The 26619-nt window shown below is 24.0% G+C and overlaps 1 protein-coding gene across 1 annotated transcript in view; it reads left to right on the plus strand.

Annotated features, from left to right (window-relative positions):
- The window catches only part of LOC124371759 (collagen alpha-1(XXV) chain-like), a gene marked incomplete at both ends in the record, with an annotated part of 48690 nt that extends 22113 nt beyond the window's left edge, over positions 1–26577 (plus strand). Inside the window, one exon of the mRNA XM_046830098.1 lies at positions 26421–26577. Within this exon, the coding sequence (XP_046686054.1) occupies positions 26421–26577 (157 nt within the window). The remainder of the gene's footprint in view (positions 1–26420) is intronic.
- Between the last annotated feature and the right edge of the window lie 42 nt (positions 26578–26619).

Below are 26619 nucleotides of genomic sequence, written 5' to 3' on the forward strand. Positions count from 1 at the left end.
TAGCCATGTTCAAGTTGTGTACGTATTTGGTAGTAGTTACATAGTATATATTACACATTGTCTAATTTTTTCATAGTCTAATTAGTGTTATCGTTGACTATCATTTATGATTGTTATCCAATCTTGGTTTTCGTCTTCTGTTATTAATTATTTAAATTGATTATGTTATTTATCTTTTTCCGTAGCATGTTTCTAAGTTGTGTTACGTATTTATAGTAGTTTACTAGTATACTATTACATTGTTAATTGTTTCATATAGTCTATTAGTGTTTATCGTTGACTATCATTATGTTGTTATCAATTGTTTTCGGTTTTCTGGTTCTATCATTGGTGTTAACTCATATATCTAGTTTATGTTATTTTCATTAAGGAATCTAGCTTTTTAACTTGTACAGATTTTGGGTGTTAATATGTATACTTATTTAAGTGGTTTTTCCGTTTATGTCTATCTTAATGTTGTAAATCAATTGTATTCGGTTTCTGGTATTTAGTGTCACTCATCTATCCCAGTTTTGGTTATTTTCATTAAGTAATCTAGGCTTTTTATTATAACAATCATTGTTAATATTACTTATTATATAATTTATCCATAAACTAATTTGTAGTCATGATGGCTTTTATTTTAATTATTGCAGACAGCCATCTGCAATCTGTGTTTAGTTTTTTGGTAAATTGGCGTATTGGCCCGTGAATAAAATAAATAAATGAGTCCATCTATAACTTTTTCAATGGTTCCATTTAATCCTATGTTACAGCTAATTGAAAACATTTCAAGCTGTAGTTTGTTGCTCAATGGGGTTTTAGAAAGGCTGTTAATGTGTGGACCCCTGACCCTTAAGAGTTTTATGTAATAAGTATTTAACTTGTGACAGGTCAAATTACAACTTTAAATACTCACGGGGAATTTGCAGACTTGTGACGTCAGTAAATCAACATGTTAAATCATCCGGAATTCGGTGAGATTCCCTAGTTTAATTTAATACAACGGATGAAATAATATTAAACTTGATACGGGAACAAATTTAAATTAAATATAAAATGAAAGTTAAACACATAAACCCAAAATTCGTGATTTTTCCAAAAGTACTAAATAAAATTACCGCAGAATAAGCCAATTGTGGGATAAAATCGACTATGCGTATCTGATGACACATCAGAAAGCACCATGTTGGTCAAAAATTCTTTAAATAAAAACATGCTATAGAAAAATGAATACAAAGGAAAAATTCAGAAGAGACCTTAAATTGATCAATTATAGTGGACAACGTGATAAATTTTCGACAATTATAAGGAAAAAGAATCAAAATATATATTCAATCGTGAAGACCGGCTGATATTGAACGGGAGAGGGGGATCGAAATAATTGTTTTGAGGCGCGAAAAAAAATAATGCGTGGTTTTAAGAACGAAGATTCCTTTCTTCTCTCTCTCTCTGGGACTTGAAGCAGGCGAGGTCGGTGGTACTCAATGTAGATCCCCTCCACCTGGTACAGTAGATGAATCGAAAAATGAAAACTGTCTAGCAATAGTGTATTGAAGTTTGTAATCAGGGATGGGATGTTGTGTTACGTGACACAAATTATACAACAGCAAAGTGAGTAGAGATATAGGACAGTATAACATAAAATAAATTTGACGTCAAAAGTCATATTTGGTCTTTGTCTTTCATTGACTATCCCCGTCTTACAAAGAAATGTGGTAAGAAAGAAATTAAGTTTTTTTTTTTTTTGCTTTAGCTTAAAAAGAATATTACTTTCATCAAAACACTTTTTAGATTCAAAAGTGATTGATAAGCAACAGTGAATTAATATTTGTGAACTTTATTATGATATTGAAACAATCATATTGATTCAGACACTTTCAATAGAGTAATATTAACACTTTGGAGTGCTGGCCCTAATAATGACACTGTCAACTCTGTAGAATAGCTGGGGCGTTTTATTGGTGGTTTTCAAAAATGTATTTAAAAAAAAGTATTATACAGGTATAGTGAAAAATACTTACACCAGCATGCCTATAATCATCAGCCTTACTTTTGTCTTTCTTTATAACGTGAGATTGTTTAGTGGTTTTTTAAAAAAGATACACATAAAAAATGTTTTTTTAAAACATATACTTTTTGTGAAAAAAAATTATTTTTTGAGACAGTTTTTTTTATTCTAACCCTACTAAACCTAAAGCATAATATACAATTATTTACAATGACCCATTTTACAAATACTAAACTCGTCACTTGCATGAATAATACAAATCATGTCGTTTCTTAATGTTTTTTTTAGTTTTTGACAAAAAACTATGCCGTTATATGTCATATATTGGATGAGATCGCGGCATCACTTTTCCTGTCCGCTGTTCCAGCCACTGTTTTTCCAGACATCATTGTAACATAATAATATACTCCCATGTAAAATATGAAACATATTTTTCATTTTTATTCCGGATAAGAATAGACGAATATTATAGTCCTGAATAAAAGTTAATTTATTATAATACACCAAATTCATAGAGTCTTTGATTCCAGCGTAAATAAACAATAACATAACGCAAAACTTTTATAGACTGATGTTTGATATGATAAAATACGACTTACTTATTCTTAACCTGAAAGTATGTGGTCTAATCTTCCTATCCATTAAATCATGGGATCAATGTCCCAGAATTCCGTCAAACAGTACTATCTACACGCCACATAAAAAACTATCTTCATACTAATTACATCACTGATGGCCGCAACCGGTCCGTTTCAAGCTGGCGAAGAAGCCATGATTGCGACATCGACTGCCGGCTGCAACCGAACCGTCACGTTCAAAGGCGGCACGTAATACAACCGGCGACGCGAAATGTTGCTTTTGTCCCATTAAGCTCAATACCAATACATCTGACGCTTCTCTATGCGGTGAATATTGTGTTACTAAAAAACCCAAATAACATTGTAGAGTAGTGCCCCAAAACCCGTTTTAAAATTACGGACAATATAATATATATATACCCAATTGAAATGACAAACCCACGTAAAACTACGGGATTCAGCATTCTTCCGAAGTTTATCGCCGGTTCCGTAAAATTACGGGGATTAGCAAGTAGCACTCTAAGTGTTAAGTTTGTAACCATAAATTCAAGCCTACATTAAAAAAACCTGAGATAAATTGATACGACCCAGTGCTAGTGATATATAAACGTGTTAGCCTACTGTTCAAACCTAATCCACAAACTACACTTTCCAACAAACAACACAGACATTGAAGTTTTGATGCGTTATTTTAAAATAACCGACTTGGAACAGTAAATATGAGTCAGCTCATGGCCAACAGGGGATTACTAACACATGTTAAAAAAGCGGTTTAAAAAACTGATCGTAAAGCAAGTCGCACAACCAACGAGGGGCAGCACACTTTAGAAAACTGATCGTGAGCAAATTTGCACACCCAACAAACCGGGTGGACGACCGAACGTAAGCACAAAAATTCGCACAGCCACCATGGGGACTGGATCGTAACATCACTTTCTCAATAATTTAATTATGTTTTAGTTTAATAACTTTGAGTGTTTTTCTATATCATGATTCAAGAGCCATTAAATGGTTTCATGTATTCCATAAATATTACTTATCAACTGTTGTGATTCAAATAAACTATTGATAATTGGAATTGTATTAATGTATTTTAAAACACATATGCTGTCAAGTAACGTTTACAAGGATAATTTTTAATTTAAATTGCTTTTTTATATACTGTTTTATTGAGATGAAAATTTATTAATATAAACGGTAAAAAACCAGTTTTCAGTTTGGATGTTGTGTTTAAAACTGAACCTCCTAAATATCATTAAGGCATTTAATGTAGTGGTGGATAAGATCTATCAGACATCAATACAGCGTGGGATGCTATGTCTAGGAGATATAGTTCCTTCCAAGGTTTTGAAAAATTCAATTACTCTTGTACTTGTAACCATGAGAGAATACAATTGCCTTCATCACTTAATGAAATTAACACTGTTGAATATGCAAGATTACAAAATTTTTTTGTTGTTGTATCAAAATGCAAAAAACTCCTGTTACAATAACAGTGAAAGATAAAATAATACCAAGGTGAGGCCCCTCCTGAAAATAAATTACTGGATCCGGCCTTTGAGTAGAAGATATTTATATCTAAAATGTAATCAATTATTAATTAAAACATTCCCGGATTCATAGTGTGCGACTACATCGTATCAGTATAAAAATCAACTAGAAAATAAAAATTTTTTTTAAATTTTGTAGGCAAGAACTGTCGGGATGGAACACTCTAGAAACTGGAACTGCACAATTGCACTAGTTTCAGACCGTTTGGTTCCGAAAGATTTTTTGTATCCTCCTACTAAGAAATCCAAACCAACATTTTTTATACTTGGTTTGTAATGATTTCTGTTCCTCTGCTAAGAAGACCAACAGTGTTTTATACTATAAAATTCACCATATAAAATCAATTTTACTTAATTACAGATGTGTTGGTCTGCTGAAAGCTTCCAAGCAATGTGATTCGCCAGTGCACAGTCAATCAATCAAGTAGTTGCCACAGACTGTCCTAACGGTTGGGATGGCTTATGGATCGCTACAGCTTTGTTATGGTAGGTTAGACTCGATAATAGCCTAAGTTTACTAAATTCCAGATTTGATACAAGCCCTTTATATTACAAAAGAAGCAGACTACTGAAAGGTGAGGGGCCAATTACTCAATTGTATAAGCACAAAACCTAGTTTTTTTCATGAAATCAATAGAGGACTTTCCCTAAGAAAGACATTTTTCAGCCGTGCTAGGGTTAGAATTTAACCTATCTAATAATGAGTTTTCCATAAGTTAAATTGTTTTTGCTCGTACACACTAACCAAACTGTCAGACGACCTAAATAATAGTTTATATCAGTGACAGCCAATGAGTACAGAGACAAAATATTGTGACATTCAGGTACTATTTGAATCTCTTTAAATAGTAATACTCCTTGACTGAAGAGAATTTAAGTTTTGGCGGTTTGTTTTAAGGTTGCTACCCTTAAAAAGCATTATGTGCTGTGTAACAAGTTTTTTTAGTTTATAATCTGTACTCCTTGTATATGTTCTTAATTTAGACCCCCACCTTAAATTAGTGGCAATTGACAATTAAATTTCTTTTAGGGAAATGTCCTCCTTCAATTAACACTAAAAAGGTTTTAAAGCAAATTTTTTTTAAAAATTAAAAATTTTACATCCCATCTTTTTTTTTTCCCCAAATTTTCAAAAAAAAAAAGAAAATAGGAGGTTTTATTTTTCCACATTTTAAAAATTTTTGGGGAATAAAACCCATCTTCCAAAAACCCCAAATTTTCTTAAAAAAAAAAAAAATTAAATTTCATTACCTTATTACAATTTTGAAATTTTTTTTTTTTTTTGTTTAAATTTTTTCCCAAAAAAAAATTATTTTTACAAATTTATAAAATGGGGAAAAAACGTTTGAAAAAAATTAAATTTTTTTTTTTTTATTATTTAAAATTTTTAATTTGGGCAAAAAAGGAGTTTTCCTTTTTAAAGTTGAATTTTTTCCTTTGAAAACAAATTTTAAAAAAAAGACCACAAAAATTTTTTGTAAAAATTTTTTTAACATGCAAGAATTTTTTTAAAAAAAATTTTTTTTAATATTTTAAATCCCGGGGGCCCCCCCAAAAAAAATTTTTTTTTTTTTCCTTTTAAAAAAAATTTTTGGGTATTTAAACCCCCAAAACCCCCCAAAGCAGAACCCGTTGAAGTTTTCGAAAAACAAATAACCCGTTTTATTTTTTTAAAAAAAAATTTTTTGGGGGGGCCCCCCTACTTTCAAACATTATTTTTTTTAAACTTTTTCCCCCCTTTCCCAAAAACCCCCCTTTCTTAAAAAAACCAAATGGCGCCACTAAATTTTAAAAGGTTAAAAAAGGGTTTTAAAATTTAAAAAATTTTTTTTAAAACGATTTTTTTTGAACTTTTTTTTTAATAAACTTTTTCTTTAAAAAAAAAAAAAAAACCCTTGAAAAAATTTTTTGTTTCTTGGTACAAAAAAAAAGGGAAAAAAAGGAAAAAAAAAAAAGGGTTTTTCTTCCCCTCTTCAAAATGTAAAATTAAGGTTAATCCCCCTTTTTTTTGAATTAAAATATTTGAAAAGGAAAAAAAATTTTCCCCATTATTTTAAAAAATTATTTATTAAAACTTTAAAAAAAAAAAAGTTTTAAAAAATTTTTTTTAAAAAAATTTTAAAATTTATTAAAAGGGGTTAAATTTAATTGCCCAAAAATGGGGTTTTTTTTTTTAAAAAACAAATTCTTTTTCTAAATAAAGTAAAATTTATTTTTAAAACACCAGGGGGAAAAAAATTTTTTATAAACCTTTTTTTTAAACTTCCTTTAAAAATTTTAAAAAGGGGGGGCTTTTTAAGAAAAAGCTACCGGGACAAACAAAAATTTTTTTACACCCCCAAAAAAAAAACCCCAAAAAAAATTTTGCGAAAAAAAAGAAACCCCCTGGCAAAGAAAAAAACTTTGGAATTTTACTTTTTTCTGGAACTTAACCCTAAATTTTTATTTTTCATTTTTCCACAATTTAAAGGGGGGAAATTTTTTTAATTTGAATTTTTATTTTTTTGAAAAAATTTTTTTTTTTTAAAAAATTTCCTATTTGAAAAAATCAAGGGGAAAAAAAAAAATATTTTTTAAAGTGTAATTCCCGGCCCCCAAAAAAATTTTTAAAAAAAAAATTTAAAATTTTTCAAATTGGTGTTTTTAATATGGAATTTCCCCAAAAACACAAAGTCGGTTTAAAAAATTTTTTTTTGCCCAGGGGGGATTTAAAAAAAAATTAAACCTTTTTAAAAAACATAAAAAAAATTTTTAAAAAAGGGAAAATTCTTTTTTAAAAAAAAACCCCAAAAAATTTTTTTTTTATTTTTTTGGCCCATTTAATTCACCCCCCCTTTTTTTTTAAAACGTAGGGGGAAAAAAAATTTTTTAAATTAAAAAATTTTTAAAAATTTAAACCCCAAAATTAGCACCCTTAAAAAAATTTTAATTTTTTTTTTTTTTTTTTTTTTTACAAATTGGTTTTTTTAAAACCCTTTTTTATATTTTTTATTTGGAATATTTTAAAATAATTAATAAAAAATTTTAAATAATTTAAATTAAAAAGTTAAATTTAATTTTTCATAAACCCCAAATTTTTTTTCCCTTTGATTTTAAAAAAGGGAAATTATATTTTTTTTTAAAAAATTTTTTAAAAATTTTTTAAAAATTGTGTTGGCCCCCAAAACCCAAAGAAAAATTTAATTTCAAGGTTTTGATTTTTATTTTATTTTTTTTTAAATTTTCATTTTTTTGAATACCGTTAATTTAATAAAAAATTCCTTTCAAATTTTTTCAAAATTTTTTTGAAATATATAATTTATTAAGGTTTCCTTAATAATTCAAAGGGGAAACAAAATTTTTAATAATTTTGTTATATTACCTTTATTTAAAGGGGAAAAACCTTTTTTTGATAAACTGTTTTAAAATTTTTGGGAAAAATTTTTTTAAAAAGGGAAAAAAACCTTTTGTATTTTAAAAGTGTGTCCCCCCATATTAATGGCAATAAAAATCCTTAATTTTTAAAAAAGCAAATTTACTATTAATTTAAAATTAAAATTTAAATTATAAAAATTTAATTTTTTTTAAAAATTTTCAATTAAAATTTACTAAAAATTTTTTAAAAAAAAAAAAAAATTAAAATGAATTAAAAAAAAAAAACAACAATAAAAAAAAATTTAAATTTTCAAACAATAATCAAACAAAAAAATTTTCCCGTGGAAAATTTTTCCCGTTTTTTGTTATTCCAAAAGGTAAACCCAAAAACCCATTTTGGAACCGGGGGCTAAATGCTTCCATATTTTTTAAAAAAAATTAAAAAGTTTTATTTAAATTAAAGTTAAAAAAAACATTTTTGGTTTTTTTACAATAAGTTTCCTTTTTAAAAATTTAGTACTGGTATTTTTGGGATAAGTAAATAACAATTTTTTAATTTTAAAATTGTTTTAAAAATTAGTTTTTAATTTAAACATATTTTTGGAAAAGGTTTTTTTTAAAATTTTAAAAGGTTTTTAAAGGGTTTTTAAAAAAACCTTACTAAAAATTTTCACCAAAAAATGTTTTTGTAATTTTAACCCCGTGGGAAAATTTTACCGTTATGGCCCCTTTTTTCGGGGGTTAAATTTTATCTTTTTAAATTTTAAATTAAAAAATGTTTTTTAATTTTTTTTTTAAGTTAAAATTTTTTTAAAAAAAAAAGTTTTAAAAAATTTTTTATTTTAAAATTTTTTCCATTCCTTTTTTTTTTAAATATAAAATTTTTTTTTGGGGGTTTCTAGTTTTTGAAAACATTTTTATAAAAATAAAAAGTATTTTTTTTTAAAATTAATTTTTTTTATAATTTAAAAAAAATTTTTTTTAAAAAAATAATAAACCTTTTTTTTTACTCCCAAAATTTTTTTTAAAACCCTTTTTACAGAGTTAAATTTTTACGGTAAAAAATGAAAAAGTAATTTAAAATTCCTTTGAAAATTTTTTTAAAAGGGGTTTTTAATAACGCGGTGTTTTTGGGTTCCCAAAACCAAAAATAAAAGGGGTTTCGAAACATTTACGGGTTTTAAAAAACGGGGGGTTTTAAAAAAATATTTTTTAAAGTTTTCCCTTAAAAAAAAAATCGTTTTAAAAAAAGGTTTTTTAAACCGTTTTTGAACAATTTTTAACAAATTTAAAACAAAAACTTGGGGCGTTTTATTTTAAAATATTTTTTTTTCCCTTTTAGATGGTAAAAAAAATAAATTTTTGAAAATTTTGGGAAGAAGGGGAAAAAATTTTTTTTTTTTTAAAAAAAAATATGGGCTTATTTTTAAAAAAATTGGGATTTTTTTTAAAGCCCCTTTACAAAAGTTATAAAGACCCTTTTTTTTTTTAAAAATTTTTTAAAATTTTAAAAAAAAAAAATGTTTTCAGAAATTTTCTGAAATTTTTACAAAATTGTGGATTTATTTTTTTAAAAATTTTTTTTCATGTAAAAATTTTTTAGGGTTTTTTTTTTTTGGTTTTTTTTTAATTTTTTAGGTATTTTTTTTTCAAATTTTAATTCAAAATTTTGGTTTTTAATTTTGATTGATTTATTGGGGAAAATTTTTTATAATAAAAATTTTAAATAAAAAATTTTTTTTATTTTTATGGGGGCCGGGAATTTTTTAAAAATAAAATTTTTTAAAAAAAAAATAAATAAAAAAATTTTTCATTAAAAAAATCCTTTCATTTGAAAAAAAACAAAAATTATAAAAAATTTTAAACTTAATTTTTTTAAAATTGAATTTTTTTATTTTTTTAAAACAAATTTTAAATTTTTAAAAATAGTACTAATTGATTTAAAAAAAAAGAAAAAAACACCTGTAAATTTTTTGTTTTTTCAACAGTTTTTTCCCAAAAAATTAAAAAATGGAAAAAATCATTTATATTTTTAAAAAAACCCCCATAAATTTTTTTTTTTACACCCTTAAAAAATCCTAAAAAAGCCATTTCCCCCTTTTTTTTTTCGGTGGTTTTTAAAAAAATTTTTTTAATTGGAAATTTTTTGTAATTTTGGTTTCATTAAAAAAAAAAAAAAAAATAATTTTTTCTCATTAATTTAAAAAACCCCCAAAAAAACCTCCCTCATTTTTTTTTTTTAACAAAAAACATCCCCCTTTTTATTAAAAATTTTAAAAATAGTTTCTTTTTGATTTTTTTTTTTTAAAAAAAAAAAAAAATTTTTTTTAAAAAAAAAAAAAAAATTAAAAGCTTTAAAAAAACCCCTTTAAAAACAAGAATTGGACTAATTTTAATAATTTTAAAAAGTAAAGACAAATTTAAATAAAGGGGGAAAATTTTTTAAAACCCCCAATAAAAAATTTAAAAACAAAAATTTTAAAATGGGAATCCCCCCTATTTTAAAGTTTAAAAACAAAGTAATTGTTTTGAAAAAACCCTTTTTAAATTTTAATTTTTTAAAAAAAATTTTGGCAAATTTTTTAATTTAATTTTCAAAAAGGGGGTTTTTTTAAATTTTTTTAAAAAACCCGCAAAAACTTTAATTAAAAAGGAAAATACAAATATGACAAAAATAAATTTCTAAAATTTTAAATAAGGTTTTTTTTTTAAAAAAAAAATTAAAAAAAAAAACTTAAATAACTCCCAAAAATTTAAAAACCCCCCCTTTTTTTAATTTTTAAGAAAACCCATTAATTTAATAAATTTTAATATTTTTTTTGGTCAATTCAAAAAAAAAAGTATTAAAAACATAAAAAAATTTTAAAAAAAAAATTTTTTAAAAAAAAAAAAAAAATAAGTTTAAATTTTCAAAATTTAAATTGTTTTTCAGTACTGTTTTTTTTTGTTTAATGTTTTAACTTTTTTTTTTTGTTTAAAAAGGGTGATTTCTTTTAGGGATTGAAAATTTTTAATTTCCTTTTTTTTTTTTTAAGTTTTTAGTGTTGGGCAAACACCCTTTTTAAAAATTTTTATATAAGGGACTTCTCCCTTTTTTTAAAAAAAAAAACCCCGAAAATTTTTAATAAAAAATTTATAAAGATAATCATTTCCCAAAAAACCAGGCCCAAATAAAAAAAAAATTTAAATTTTTTTTTAAATTTTTTTTAAAAAATTTTTTGGGGGAAAAAAAAAAATTTTTAAACTTCACCTATAAAAAATTTTTTCTTTACTTCCTAACCCCCCAAAACTTTAAAACCCCAAAACGGTTTTCCCTTTTTAAAAACAAAGGGGTTTAAAGGGGGATGGTTTTTCCAAATTTTTTAACCCGTTTTTAAAAACCCTTAAAAAAATTTTTGGGAAGAAAAAAATTTATTTTTCAAGAAAAGGGGTTTTTAATTTGTAAGGGGGAATTTTAAAAATTAAAACCCAAAAAATTTTTAAAGTTAAAAAAAACCTTTCCCATTTTGCCAAAAAATTTCCTTTATTTTTTTTAAGATTTTCCTTTTTTTTTTATCAACCGTAATTAAAATTCCCAAATCAAACCCCCTTTTAAATTTTTTTTCCTTAAAAATGAAATATTTTCAAAAATTTTAAAATTTAAAATTTCCAAAAAAAAATTTTTTTTTGGGGTTTTTTAAATTTTTTTAATTTTTGGATTTGGTTTTGAAAATTTTTAAATCTTTTAAAGAAAAGGGGGAAAATTTACCTAAAATTTTAAAAATGTTAAAGTTTTTTAAAATTTTTTTTAAAAAAAAAATTTTTTTTTTTTAAAAAATTTTTAAAAATTTAAAAAAAAAAAATTTGAAAATTTTAAAAAAAGGGAAAAAATTTAGTAATTTAAAAAATTTTTTAATTGGCCCCAATATTTTTTTAAAGGTTTTTAAATTTTTGGAAAAATTTTTTTTGAAAATTTTTTAAATTTTGGGGGGAAAAATTTTAAAATTTTTATTTTTTTTTTGGGAAAAAAAATTTTATAAAAAATTTTTTTCCCATTTTTTGTGGTTTTTTTTTTTAATTTTTTTTAAAAAAGAACAAATTATTAAAAATTTTTAAAAGGTTTTGGGCCAAAAATTTTTTTTTAAAAAAAGTAATTTTTTTTTTTGGATTTGTTTTAAAAAACCTTTTTTAAAATTTTTTTTTAAAATTTTTTACAAAAAAAAGGAAAAACAAAAAAAAAATTTTTAAAATTTTATAAAAAACATTTTTTTGGGGGAAAAAAAAAAAAGGAGCCCTTTTTTAAATTTTTAAAAAAAAATTTTTTGGGGAAAAAAAAAATAAAAAATTTAAAATTTTTAAAAAAAACTTTTATATTTTCAAAATTAAAAAATTTTAAACCCAAAGAACAAATTTTTTAAATTTTTTTTTTTTTTTAAAATTTAAATTTAATTTTATTTTAAAAAACCGGTAATTTTGAAGGGAAAATTTTTAAAACCCCCTTTTTTGGTTTTTTTTTATTTTTTTAAAGGGTTTTAAAAAATTGAACAAAAAAATTTTAAAAATTTTTTTTGTCAAAAATGGGAAGAAAAATTTTTAAAAAATTTTTGGGAAAAAAAAAATTAAATTTTTAAAAAAAAAATTTAAAATTTTCCAAATTTGAAATTAAAAATTTTTGGGGTTTTTTTCTTAAAAAAATTTTTTTTTTTATTTTCCCCCAAGTTACCCATTTTTAAAAATTTTAAAAAAAAACAAAATTTTTTTTTTTTTTTTTTAAAAAACAAAAAAAATTATTTTTTTTTCGTTTTTTTATTTAAAAAAATTAATTTTTTTAAAAAAAATAAAAAAAAAAAAAGAAAAAAATTTAAAAATTTTTAATTTCTAAAGGGACAAAATTTAAATTTAAAAACAAAATATTTTAAAAAGTTTTTAAAAAATAAATTTTTTTTCAATTTTTTTTTTTTTAAAAAAAATTAAAATAAAAAATTTTTTTAAAAAACCCAAAAATTTTTTTTAAAGAAAAAAAAAGAAAGGGTTTTTTTGAAAGGTTTTTTGCAGGCCCTTTTTTAAAAAGAAAATTTGGGTTTTTTTTTTTTTTGGAATTTAAAAAATATTTAAAAGGGGTTTTTTTTTTTTTTTCTAAATTTTATTAAACCCTTTTTTTATTAAAATTTTTTAAAATTTTTACCTTTTAAAAATCCCCCAAATTTTTAAAATTTTTTTTTTAATGGAAATTTGGGTTTTTCTTAAAATTTTTTTTAAATTGGGGCAAAAAAATTTTTTAAAAAAAAAAAAAAATTTTTAAAAAAAGTTTTTTTCCCTTTTTTTTAAAAATTTAAAAAAAAATTAAAAAATTCAACTTTTAATTTTTTTCCCGGGTTTTTTTTTAAAAATTATTTTAAAAAAATTTTTTTATTTAAAAATTTTAATAAAAAAAAAGGGAAAAATCCCAAAATAAATTTTCCAAAAAAGAAAAAAACCCTAAAAGGTAAAAGGCCCCGGGGTAAAAACCCCCCTTTTTTTCCCCAAATTGGCCCCAAAAAAAAAAAAAAAATTATTTTGGGAAAATTTTAAAATTAAAAAAAACTTAAAAATTGCGATAAAAGAAATTTTTGTTTAATTATACCCTTTTTTTTTTTCCTTTAAAAAAAAAAATTTTTTTTTTTTTAAAAAATTTTTTTTTTGGGGGAAAAAAAAAGGGGGGAAAGATTTAAAAAAACTAAATTTTGGGGGAATGAAAATTAAATTTTTTAAAATTTTTTTAAAAATTTAATATTGTAAAAAATTTTTTTTAAAATTTTAAAAAATAAAAAAAAAATTTTTTCTTTATTAAAAAAAATTTTTTTAAAAATTTTTTTTTTAAAAAACCAAGAAAATTTTTTTGGGGGAAAAAAAATTTTTTTTTTTTTTAAAAACCCCGGGGGGAAAAAAAGGTTTGGGTTTAAAATTTTGATTCCCAAAAAAAAAATTTTTAAACACAATTTTAAAATTTGGGGAAAAATTTTTTGGTTTTTTTTTTTAATTTTAAATTTTTTTTTTTTTTTAAAATAAATAGGGAAATTTAAAAAAATAAGAAATTTAAAATTCCCCCCAAAAAATTAAAAATAGGTTTTTTTTCTTTAAAAAAAAATTTTTAAAAAATTTTTTTTGATTTAAAATTTAAAAAAAAAAAAATTTTTAAAAAAAAAGGGGGGAAAAAAAGGCCGGTTTTTTTTTAAAATTTTACCCATAAACCCCTTTTTGCCTCGGGTTTTTCCATTTTTTTGGGGAAAAAAGGAAAAAATTTTCCCCAATTTTTTTTTTGGTTTTTTGTAATTTAAATATTTAAAAAAAATTGGGGTTTAAAAAAATTTTTTTAATTTTTAAATTTTTACTTTTTAATTTTTTTTTATTTTAAAAATTAAATTAAATTTTAAAAAAATTTTATTAAATTTTAAAAAAAAAAAAAAAATGGGAAAAAAATTTTAAAAATTTTAAAAAAAAAAAAATTAATATAAAGGGGGAAAAAAAAAAAAAATTTAAAAATTTTTTTAAAAAACAATTTTTTTTAATTAATAAAATTTAAATTTTGAAATTTTAAAAAGGGGAAAAAAAATTTTTTAAAAAAAATTTTCCCCTTTTTTTTAATTTTTTTTTTTTTGAACCAATTTTTTTTCCCTTTAAAAAAAAAATTTTTTTTTTTTTTAAAAAGAAAACCCCTTTTTAATAAACCCCCCAAAAAGGGCTTTTTTTAAAAAAAAAAAAATAAAACCCTTTTTAAAGCAAAAAAAAAAAAAAAATCCCAAAGGGGTTTTTTAAAAAAAATGGGAATGAAAAAAAAATAAAAGGTTATAAAAAAGGTTTGAAAAAAAAAAAAACAAAAAAAAGAAAAAGAAATTAAAAAAAATAAACCCATAAAATTTTTTTTTTTTTAAAAATTTAAAAGTTTTGGGCCAAAAACCCAATTTTAAAATTTTTAAATAAAAAAAAAATCAATTTTTTTTTTTTTTTTTTTTTTTTTTTTTTTTTCTTTTTTTTTTTTTTTTTTTTTTTTTGGTAAAAAAATTTAAAAAAAAAATTCGGATTTTTTCAAAAATTTTAAATTTTTTTTTTTTAATACTTAAAATTTAAAAAAAAAATTTTAAAAAAATTTAAAAAAAATTAAAAAAAATTTTAAAAAAAAAATTTTAAAAAAACGGAAAAATTTTGGTTTTTTTTTGGGGGTTTTTAAAAATTTTAAATTTTAAAAATTTTTTTTTAAACACAACCCTTTTCCCCAAAAAGGGAAAAAAAAATAAACCCCCCTTTTTTTTCAAAAAAAAGGGCCCCCAAAAAATTAAGTTTTTAATTTTAAAAAAAATTTTTTTAATTTTTTTCCGAATTTTTTTAATTCCCAAATAAAAAAAAAGGGGTTTTAAAATTTTTTTTAAAAACAAAAAAAAAGGGGGAAAATTTACAAAAAAAAAATTTTTTAAATTTAAAAACAAAAGATGGGAAAAAAAATTTTTTAAAAAATTTTTTTAAAATTTTTTCTTAGGGAAAAACCCCCAAAAATTTTGGGGTTTTTTTTTTTTTTTTTCCCCATAAAACTTTTTTGGGTTTTTTTAAATAAAACCCCCCAATTTTTAAAAAATTTTTTTTTTTTTTTTTTCTAAATTTTTAAAAAAAATTTTTTAAAAAAAAAAATTAAAAAAATAAAAAAGAAAGTGTTTTTTCCCTTTTTTAAAAAAAAAGGGGTTTTTTGTTTTTTTTTTTCAAAAATTTTAAAATTGGAAAACCCCCCCAAAAAAATTTTAGCCTTTTTTCCCTAAAAAAAACACCCTTTTTTGATTTGGGAAAAAAAAAAAATTTTTTTTTTTTCGGTTTTTGGAATTTTCCCTTTTAAAATTTTCCCTTTTTTTTTTAAAAGGTGTTGAAAAAATTTTTTGAAAGAAAAAGGATTAAATTTAAAAATTTAAAAAAAAATAAAAATTTTAAAGGGGGGGAAAATTAATTTTTTTTTTAAAAAAAATTTATTTTAAAAAAATATTTAAAATTTTTAAAATTTTTTTTTAATTTAAAAAATTTGGGGGAAAAAAAATTTTTTTAAAAAATTTTTTAAAAAATTTTTTTTTTTAAAAATTGAAATATAAAAAATTTTTTTAAAATTAAAATTTTAAAAAAAATTTTTTTTTAAAAAAATTTAAAGTTTTTTCTTTTTTTGGGTTTTAAAAATTTTTTTTTTATTTAAAATTTTTTTTAAAATTTTTTCCGTTAAAACCAAAAAAAAAATTTTTTTTTTTTAATAACCAAAAATTTTTAAAATTTATAAAAAATTTTTTTTTTTTCCAAAAAAATTTTTAATTTTTTTCCCCCCCTTTTTTTAAAAAAAGAAAAAAAGGGACAAATTTTTTTTTAATACCCCCAAAAAAAAAAGAAAATTTAAAAATTTTTTAAATAAACTTCATTTAATCCCCTTTAAAAAAAAATGGTTTTTTTTTCGGGAAAGAAAATAAATTGGGGCCCTTTTTTTAAACCCAAAAAAGGGTTAAAAGGGTTTTTAAAAAAAAAAAAATAATTTTTAAAGGGGAAGGGCCGTTTAAAAAAATTTTCCCGGTTAAACCCTTAAAAGGGGTTTTTTTGGGGGGGGAAAAAAGGGAACAAAAATATTTTCAAGTTGGGTTTACCCCCTTTCCCCAAAAAATTCCAAAATTTTTTTTTGGGCATGGGGGGTTTTTAAAAAAAAATTTTTTAAAAAAAGACCTTTTTAAAATTTTTTTTTAAAAAAAATTTTTAAAATTTCAAAAAAAAAAATTTTTTTAAAAATTTTTACTTTTTTTAAAAAAAAGATTTTTTTTTTAAGCTTTTAAAAATAAAAAAAATCTTAATTTGAATACATTTTTTTTGGTAAAAAAAACAAATTTTTAAAAGGTTTTTTTCCCTAAAAAAATTTCCTTGGTTTAAAATTTTCCAATAACTTTTAAAACCCCGAAAAAAAAAAAAGGGGGTTTTAAAACCCCGGGGGGAAAATTTTAAAATTTTTTTTCAAAAAAAAGTTTTTTTTAAATTACATTAAAAAATTTTTTAAAATTTTTAAAAAAAAAAAAAAATTTTTTTTTTAAAAAAATTTTTTTTTTTTTTTAAAAAAATTTTTTTTAAAAAAAAAAAAATTTTTTTTTTTAAGAATTTTAAAAAAAGGGGGGAAAAAATAAAAAAAAATTTAAAAAAAAATTTTTTTTTAAAAAAAAATTTAAAAAAAAAATTTTTTTTTTTAAAAAAAAAAAAAAAAAAAAATTTTTCCCAAAATTTTTTTTAAAAATTTTTGGGGCCCATTTAAACCCAAAAAAACTTTTTTTTTTTTAAAAAAAAAAAAATTAAAAAAAAACCCCCCCAAAAAAAACCGGGGAAAAATTTTTTTAAAAAAATAGAATGGGAGGTAAAAAAAATGGGGAAGAAAAATTCCCCTTTAAAATTTAAAATTAAACCTTTTTTGGAAAAAGAAGGGGAAATTTCCCAAAAAAAATTTTGTCCAAGCAAATTAAGTGGGGAAATTAAAAACATAAAAATTTTTTAAAAAAAAATTTTTTAAAATTGTTTTTTAATACAATTAAAAAAAAAAATTAAATTTTCATAAATTTTAAATAAGAATTCTATTTTTGAATTTTCAAATTTTTTATTATCTGTATATAAACATTATTTTAGGTTTAATTGGGTTTTGTTTTGGGAAAAAAAAATTTCTTTAAAAGCTTTTTTTAGGAAAATTTCCCTGCAGGGGTTTTTTTTAGGGGAAAGTTTTAAGAATTTTAAAAATATTTTGTTAAAATTGAAATTGCCCCCTTTTTGTATTTTTTTTTAAAAAAGGGGGAAAAGGAAAAATTTTAAAAAAATTTTTTAATTAAAAATGGGAAAAACCCAAAAAACCCCCTTTTACGTTGGAAATTTATTGGACTGGCCGAAAAGTTTTTGGGCCCCAGACAACAATTGAAAAAAAAAAGGGAATTTTTGAAAAAAAGGGTTTTTTAAGGGGGAAAAAATTTCAAACCAAGTTAAAAAAGGTTTCAAGGGGAAAAAAATTTTCGGGCCCCCTGAAACGGAAAAATGAAATTTAGTTCTATTTTTTCCCACAGTTTTCCCCCAAATTTTTTTTTTAAAAATTAAGGGTTTAATTTAAGGTTTATTAATTTTTTTTAATTTTAAAAAATTTTTCGGCACCAATTTTTAGGGGGATTTTTTTTATCCCTTTTTTTGGGGAAAGGTTTTTTTTTTTTTTTTTGGGGGGGGGGGGGGGGGTCAACCCAAAAAATTTTTTTCCTTTTAAAATTTTATATTAAAAATTGATTTTTTTCAAAAATATTTTTTTTTAAAAACCCTTAAAAATATTTGTTTGAAATACCCCAAAAAAAAGCCTTAATAATTTTTGGGCATTTAAAAATTTAAGAATTTTTTTTAATAATTAAAATTTTTTAAAACGTATACTAAAACAATTTAAATTTAAAAAACCTTTTAACCTAAAAAATATGTTTTTAAAAAATAAACAATTAATTTTATTTTTTTAAACCAAAATTTAAAAATTTTTTTTTTTAATAAATTTGTTTAATATTTAAAAAAACGTTTAAAAAAAATTTTTAAAAAATTAAAATAAAATTTAAAACCCCCATGGGCTTTTTTTTATTTTTTCCTCCCCCTTTTTTTTTTAATTTCCCTCAGCTAAGGTGGGGCCCCCCTTTTTTGCACTTTCTTTCGAATTTTTAAACCTTTTAAATGGAATTTTGGTCTAATTTTTTCCCCCGGTTTTTTTGATAAAATCAAATTTTTGGGTTTTTTGGGGTTTTTAGTTTAAAATAAAATTCAATTTTAACCACGGGGGTTTATTTTCTGTTTTTTTAATGGTTAATTTTGGCAAATAAATTGCAATCCCCCCAAATTTTAAAAACCCCAAATTCAAAATTAATCCCCATTTTAGTTTTCCCTTTAATTTTTTTTATTTTTGTCCATTTAAACGGGGGGCCCCTTTAAATTTTTTGGGGGGAAAACAAACCCCCCAAAAGGGCAAGTAATTTTTATTTAAAAAAACCCCTTCCGTGCGTTTAAATGCCCTACAAAATTTTTTGCCCCACGATTGCAAAATTTTGGCTTGGACCCTTTTGGGGGGTTAAAAAATTTTTTTGGTTAAAGTTTGAGGTTTTCATTATTAAAATTTTAAGAAAAGGGAAAAAAAATTGGAAAAAATAAGTTTTTCTAAAAAATTAAAATTTGGGTTTTTATTTTTTTTTGAAAAAATTAATTTTTTTTAATAAAACTTAATTATTTAAAATTTTTTATTTTTGAAAAAAATAAAATTTTCAAACAAGTTTTAAAAATTTTTAAAGAAAAAGGGGGGGGCCAAAGGATGGACCCCCAAAATTACGAATTTTTTTTTCAAAATTTAAAAAAAAACAGATTTTTTTAACGGGGGGTTTTTTGGAAAGGGGTTTGAAAAAATTTTTAAAAATTTTTTTTAAAGGAGAAAAAAAATGTCCAAAAAAAAAACCAAAAAAATTTTTTAAAAAAATTTTTTTATCTTTTTTAAAAAATAAAATTTTAGTTAAAGAAAAAAAAGGGGAACAATTAAGGGGTTAGTTTTTTTTAACCAAAAAATTTTTTAAAAAAATTTTTTTTTTTCCAAAAAACCCCCCCCTTTAAATTTTCATTTCAAATTAGGAAAACAAATTTTATTTTTCTATTGAAAAAAAAAAATTTTTTTTTTTTTTTGGTTTTTTTTTTTAAAAAATTTTTTTAAAATTTACAAAAATAATTTTTATCAAACTTTAATCTAAAAATTTTTTTATTCAACAAACTTTTTTTCTTTTTTACCAATTTTTTTAAAAAATTAAAAAAAAAGAAAAACTTTTCGGCAAAATTTTTTTTTATATTAAAATATTTGCTTTTTAAGTCAAAACCCAAAAATTCCCATTAAACTCAATACATTTGTAAAATTTTTTTTAAACTAGTACCAAATTAATGTTCCCCCCTTATCCAAAAAAAAAAAAAATTTTCAAAAAGTAGGTAAAAAATTACCCCCCCCCCCCCAAAAGGGGTTTTAATTTAAAAAATTTTATTTTTTTATAATTAAATTTTGTTTCCCAAAGATTTTAAGTTTTTTTTTTTTTTTTTTTAAGCCCAAATTTTTTGCCTTCTTTTTTTACATCAAAACCCAAACATTTAAACCCCCCGCTTTTTTAATTTTTTTTGAACTTTTAAAAACAAATTTTGTTTGAACTCATTTTTTAAAAAAATTTTTTCCCTTTTTAAATATCCTTTTTAAAATTTTAAATCAAAGTAACATGATTTACTGACCACATTTAAACCCCATAAATTTTAAATTTTTAATTTCCCTTTAAAAAAATTCAAACTCTTTTTTCCTAATTAAAGCCTTTTAAAAATTAAAAAAAATAAACTTGAAATTTTTTTTTAAAAAAAATTAAATTTTTAAAAAAATTTTAAAGGGGAAAATTTTAAAATTTTTTTTTCAGAAAACCCCTTTTAAAAAAAAAAGGAATGTTTTGAATAATAAAATTTTAAACCCCAAAAATTAAAAATTTGGTAAAAATTTAAAAAAAAATTTTTTAAAAATTGTAAAAAAAAGGCTAACTATTTAAAAAACCTGGGTGAGTTCATTGAAAAATTTAAATGATTAAAAAAGATGCAAAAAACACTATAAATAAAATTAAAAATTTTACTAAAAAATAATTTTGAAAAAACATAACTAATTTGGGGGGTAAAACCCAAAAAAAAAACGAAAACAATGTAAAAACAAAAGAAGAAAAAACTAATGCTTAAAAAAAAAAATTTATTAATAATAATATTAAAATAAATTAAAATTTAAAAAAAAAATTTCTCAATTTTAAAATTAAAACAAAAAAAACCAAAAAAACCAAAAAGGTAAAAAAAATTTGATTGAAAAATTCCCTGTTATAACATTAACACTACAAAAAAAAAAATTTTCTTTTTCCTAAATCAAAATTAAAAAAAAAAAAACCAAAAAAAATTTTTTAACAATTAAAAAAAAAAAAATTAAAAAAAATATTATGGTTTTGAAGAAAAACCCAAATCGTAACCCTTTTTTAGTTTGGAAGTGTGTCTTTGTGGGTAAAAACCCCCAATGATTTTTTAAAAAATTTTTGGGGGAAAAAAAATTTTCGCCCTTTTAAGGAAACCGTTAAAAAAATTTTTGGGAAAAGGGCGGAAAATCCCCCACGATCCCCGGGGGAACCGATTTGATAAACGGCCAACAGTAGTACCAAAAAATCTAAAAAGCGGGGCGGAAGTTTAAAGGAGGATTGGCCCAAAACCTTCCCCCCAAAAGGTTTAAATATGAAAAATCGACCCCGACCCAAGCCAAATTTCGAATTGTTCAATTTTTAAGATAGAAAGGTACCAATACATGCCAAAAACCAAAAGTTCCCGGAACTCAGTTTTTTGTCTTAAGCCCTTTTTGAAGTTCCCCATAAAAACACAGAGAACCTTTTTGAGAGCACATTTTTTTCCCGGTTGGAAAATAACCCCCGTGGAAAACCCCCAAGATGCCCTAAGGAAACCAAGGGAAATAGCAACAAAAGGGAAACGGGGATTTTTAAAAGTTTTCCCAAACCCCCCAATCAGTATTTCCCGCTGGAAATTTTGGTTAAAGAACTCAGAAAAAGTTTTGTTTCACAAAATAAAAACAAAAACAAAATTTTTGATTTCTAAGATTTTAAAAGAAACCAGTTGAATTGGGGGGAAAAAAGGGGATAAACCGGAAAAACAAAAAGAAAATTTAAAAGCGGGAAGATAATAACAAGGGTATAAAAATTGGGGGTTTTTCCCCCCCAAAAAATTTTAAAATTTTAAAAAAGTAATAACCATAGGGGGAAAAAGAATAAAGGGAAAAAAAAAAATTTTTAAAAAGTTTCCCCCCGGAAAACCCATGTGTTGGGAAAAAATTTTCCTAAATGTTAAAAAACTGGTTCAAAAGACCTTAGGGGGAAAAATTTTTGTTATTTTTTAAAATCCCGGGGGTTTATGGGGGGCCCCAAAAAAATTTTAAAGTCAAAGGTAATCTTAGAAAAATTAAAAAAACGTAAAATGGGGGGGGAAAAGTAAACAGTTTTTTCAAAAGGGGGGAACGGGACCCCCTTTATATCCGAGAATTTTCTAACTGGCCGGAAAACACGGAAATAAAAATAAATCCCGGGGGGGCCGACATTTTTAAAAGACAAAAATTTAAAAAAGGGTTTTAAAAACCCCCCCAAGATTTGGGCCCCAAGTGGAAAACGGTTTTGGAGGGGAAACTTTTAATTTTAAAAAGCCCAAAAAATTTAAAAATTGGGTTTAATTTTACAAGAGAGACATTACCAAAACCCTTTAAAAAATTTTAAAATTTTGTTGAAGGGTTTTTTGGGGGTATTTTTTAAAGGTTTTTTCTTTACAATAGCTAAGTTTTTAAGAATCCAAAAGGAAAATTCCAGCCAGGGGTTTTTTTTAAAATTTTTTAAAATTTTATAATTTTTAAAATTTTTCAATTCGGGTTAAAAAAAACCCAAGGGAATTTTTTTAAATTGAAAGTTAAAGCGGGGTAAAAGGGGAAGGGGAAAAATTGGACCCGACCCCCCTGATTTTTGGGGGAAAACCTGTTTGGGGAACCAATAAAAAAAATTTTTTAAGAAAAAGAATTTAATTTTTTTTTTAATTTAGGGGTTTTCCCTTTGGGAAAATCAAAAAAATTTTCCCTTAAGGAGCCGCCATTTAAAAAAGCTTCCCTTTTTCCCTTGAAGTTTTACAAAAAAAAAAACAAAAATGGGAAGAAAAGGCCTTAAAAACCCCAAAACCCCTCAAACGGGGGCCTTTTTTGGGGAAAAAGGGGAGAACTAAAAAGGGGAAAAAATTAAAAAAGAAAAACCCCCCAAAAAGAGGTTTGGGGGAAAGGGAAAATTTTCAATGAGCCGGACTTTTTCCTTGTTTTAATAAACTTTTTATTAAAAAAAAAAATTATTTTTTTTCAAAACCCGGGGAAATTTTTTTTTTTAAAAAATTGTATAGAAAGGGGGGCCCGCAATCAGTTAATTTGGGGGGCCCTTAATTCTAATAAAAAATAAATTTTTAAAACCCAAAAAGGGTTTTCCTTTTTAAAATTTTTTTTAAAAAAAATTTTTAAACATTCCCCCCCCCCCTTTTGTAAGGACCAAAATTTTTTGGGGGTTTTTTGGGGGGCCCTTTCCAAAAGGGGGAATGGGACTTTTTTGGGGTTATTAAAAAGTTTTCAAAAGTTTGGGCCGGATTAAAAGATTTTAAATCGGATTTTGGGTTTAGGGCCCTGATATATTGGGAAAAAAAAGTGAACCCAATAAGGTCCTTTTTTAAAATTTCTTAATCTCAGGGTTTCAAAAATTCGGGGAGATTGAAAAAGTTCGCCTCCCGTGGATTTTTTAAGAATTTTAAAATTGGGTGGGTATTAATATTTTTTTTTGACCCGTTTAAATTAGATTTTTTTTTTTATGGTCGGGCTCCAAAGGGAAATGACACCCAGTTTTTTTAAAATTTCATAAAAGGTTAAAATTACCAATTAATTTAAACCTCCAAATTTAGAAAAATTCCATTTCTTAATTAAGGGGTTCGGGGTTTTTTAAGAAAAACATTGTTAAAGACCCTTTTTTGGAGGGGAATTTTTGGGATTTCCCTCAGACATTAAAACACCGGGGAAATTTCCCCTTTAGATTCGGGATTAACCCCCTTGGAAACCCCTTTTTAATAAAAAAGGGAACGAAAGTAAAAAAACCCCAATGTAAAGTTGGGTAAAACAAAAAAATTTTAGGGGAGAAAAAAAAAATGTTTTCCCTATTCACCATGTAATTTTCAAATTTAAGGGAAAGGGGGAAAGGAGAAATTTTAGGCTATAAAACTGGGGGGGGAAAAATTGGTTTTAAAAAATTTTGGTTTAACAAGAAAAAAGGAAACACTCACTAGGCTGTTCCCCTAAAGGGGTTTTTTTAAAACCCCAAAAGAAATTTTAAAAAGGAAAACTCTAAACTAAAAGGTTTTTTTCAAACGCAAAATTAAAAAGGTTTCCCCTTTAAAACGGAATTTTTAAAAATAAAAACCAAAAAAAAAAAAAAATTTTTAAAAAATAAAATTTTTAAAAGGTTAAAAAAAAATTCATTAACCCAAAAATTACTTGTGAATTATTTTTTGAATTTGGAAAAAATAATGTTTTTCATAAAATATAATTTAAAAAATTTTTTTAATTACAAAAAAAACCAAAAATTTTAAAAAAATTTGGTTCATTTGCAATTGGGAATAAATGTGCTAAAAACACCGGGAACCCCCAAAAAAAAAATTAAAGGGTTTTTGCCTTTTTAGTTCAAAACCCACCAAAAACCAAAAATAAAAACCTTTTTTTATTTAAAAAGAATAAAAAAAATTTAATTTTAAAATGAAAATAAACAAAGAAAACAAAAACACTTTTTTTTTTGGGCCAAATTTTAACATATCTTAAAAAAAAAATTTGGGGAAAAATGGGGTTTAACCTTAAAAAAATTTAAACTTAAAATTTAAATTTAAATTTTGAGAAAAATTTTTTTGTTTTAAAGTTTGGGTTTTTTTTAAAAAAAAGTGTACATACGTAAAAAATATCCCACATAAAAAAATCAATTTTACTATTACAGATGTGGGTTGTCTGCGAAGCTCAGAGCAATGTGATTGCAGTGCACAGTCAATCAAATCAATGTGCCAGACTGATCTAACGGTTGGGCTGGGTATGGATCGAGCTACAGCTTTGTTATGGTAGGTTAGACTGATAATAGCCTAGTTACTAATTCCAGATTTGATACAAGCCCGTTATATTACAAAAGAAGCAGACTACTGAAAGGATGGAGGGCCAATTTCAAATTGTATAAGCACAAAAACCTAGTTTTTCATGAACATCAATAGAGGAAACTTTCCCCTAAGAAAGAAATTTTTCAGCCTTGCTAGGGTTAAAATTTTAAACCTAACTAAATATGCGTTTTCCATAAGTTTTTAAATTGTTTTTGCTCTACACACTAACCAACTGTCAGGACCACTTAATTAATAGTTTTATCAGTGTCAGCCAATGAAGATACAGAGACAAAATATTGTGACATTCATGTAATATTGAATCTCTTTTTAGTTTTACTCTTGACAGAAGAGAATTTTAAAGGGTGTTTGGGCGGTTTGTTTTTAAGGTTGCTACCTTTAAAAAAACATTTGAATGTGCTGGTGAAACCCAAGTTTTTATTTTATATCTGTACTCCTTGTATATGTTCTAATTTGCACCCCCACCTTTTAATTAGTGCAACTTGACAATTAAATTTCTTTTTAGGGAAAATTCCCTCTTCAATTTCACTAAAAAGGTTGTAATGCAAATTATTAAAGTGTGATATTCAAGGGTTTCATCATCACCATACTTTCCCTTTTATTCCATCCACACTTGCGTCATAATATTCAAGAAAAACTCATTGACTGCTAGATGCTCTTATTTTGGGGCAACAGTTGAAAGGTATGGGGGACAATGACACACTGATCTTCCTATAGCCCTATGATGTTCTTGGATAAATGATAAAGAAAAAATCATTGGGAAAAATTGGGTCATTACCTTCTTCATCGTTGAAATTTTGATATGATTTTATTTTTGATCTTTGTTCATGGTTCAAATCAAATCAAAATATCATTTATTACATATTTATCAAAGTATTGGAGTAAAAAGACTGTTGAAACAGCCAGCTGTGGAGTCTTGCTTTTTGTTTTAAATTCCCTATTTCTGTATTCTTAAGTCTGCTTGGACAGATGATGGAGAAATTTAATACCTTAGTATGTTGTATTTTTCTCATATTTCGGGAGCATGCAGTGCAGTGTGCTGTAAGACTGTAGTTTGAGCACCAAATATGTTGTGCATGTGCTAGATATTCACAGCATTTTTTTGCGTGATCAGCATGCATCAGAACTTTTTGGGCATGTAGAGACAGATTTGGGGTTAATATTCCCAATGTGACTTGAACAGCCTCTCTGCAGGTGTCTAGTATCCAGGAGTCTGGACAGTTTTATGGTGGCCTTTTGTATAAGCAAGCTTCTTTGGATATTTACCACATGGAGCCTGACTCCCAAGAACAGCATAAAAACCGACGTCTGAAGTGGAGTTTTCGAAAGGACTAAATACACTTGTTTAGTTATTGTGATGTCACTTATGAACTTCAACTTGTATGAGTGACTCGTGGATGTCAAGCCTAGGACTTTTCAAACAGCCCTTTTACTTTTAGATGTTTTTTTACACATTTAAATAACAAAAAACCCCCCCCCCCAAACTTCCCAACACACCGCCTCGCCCCTTGTATGAGAAGAAACTCAAGCTACGTTGGCTGCAGACTACATAACCAGTTAAACGAGGTATTAAAATGAAGGTATATCGCAAAGAACTAAACTTTCCCCTTCTTGTCTTTGACTGATCTGACCTTCATTTTTTGTAACTTTTTCTTTGTAATAAAAATTGTTCATTGTAAGGGAAAAATTAATTGACACCAATTAAGACTCCAATTATTTGTTTTCTATGAAAGTACAAAATTATGGAGAAATGGTAATAATAGGGTTTAAAATTAATTTGGGGTTTTTGGACATTTGCCATCTTTCTACGTTACAAAATGTATCATAACACTTCAAGGATTTAAATCTACCCCTTTTCATCCAAATTGAGGATATAACTAGTTCATGAAATAGGAAAGAAAATGGGTTTTCCCTATTTTACCTTTTAAAATAACCCTTTCCATCTTATTAACAAACTTTAAAAAAATAAGTTAAATAACTTATTTTTTACAACATAAAGCAATAAAAAATTGTACCCTTAGTTTGTGTTAAATTTGGTGAGGAGTTGCCTTTAAATTATTGGAGTGCTTTTCATATTTAAAAGCATCAAATTGCTAGTTTTGACATAAATGGATGACGATAGTAATCTCTTACACATGTTACCAGCATACAGCTGATGTGCTGAAGGAGGTTGGCAGTCACTGGCAAGTCCGGTTCTTGGGCCTGGAAGACTTCAAGTGCGACCACCGTTTATCGGAGTGTAATGGAGCGCGCTTGGTACCTGCCACTACTTCGCAAACAAGCTGAGTTTCTGGTGGCCCCACCAATCGAGAGAGAGCGAGCAGTTTGTTGTACACCACGCAAAACAGACGCTCAAGAAGGGCAA

Source organism: Homalodisca vitripennis, unplaced genomic scaffold (genome assembly GCF_021130785.1).
Source record: "Homalodisca vitripennis isolate AUS2020 unplaced genomic scaffold, UT_GWSS_2.1 ScUCBcl_1970;HRSCAF=6258, whole genome shotgun sequence".
Taxonomy (NCBI): domain Eukaryota; kingdom Metazoa; phylum Arthropoda; class Insecta; order Hemiptera; family Cicadellidae; genus Homalodisca; species Homalodisca vitripennis.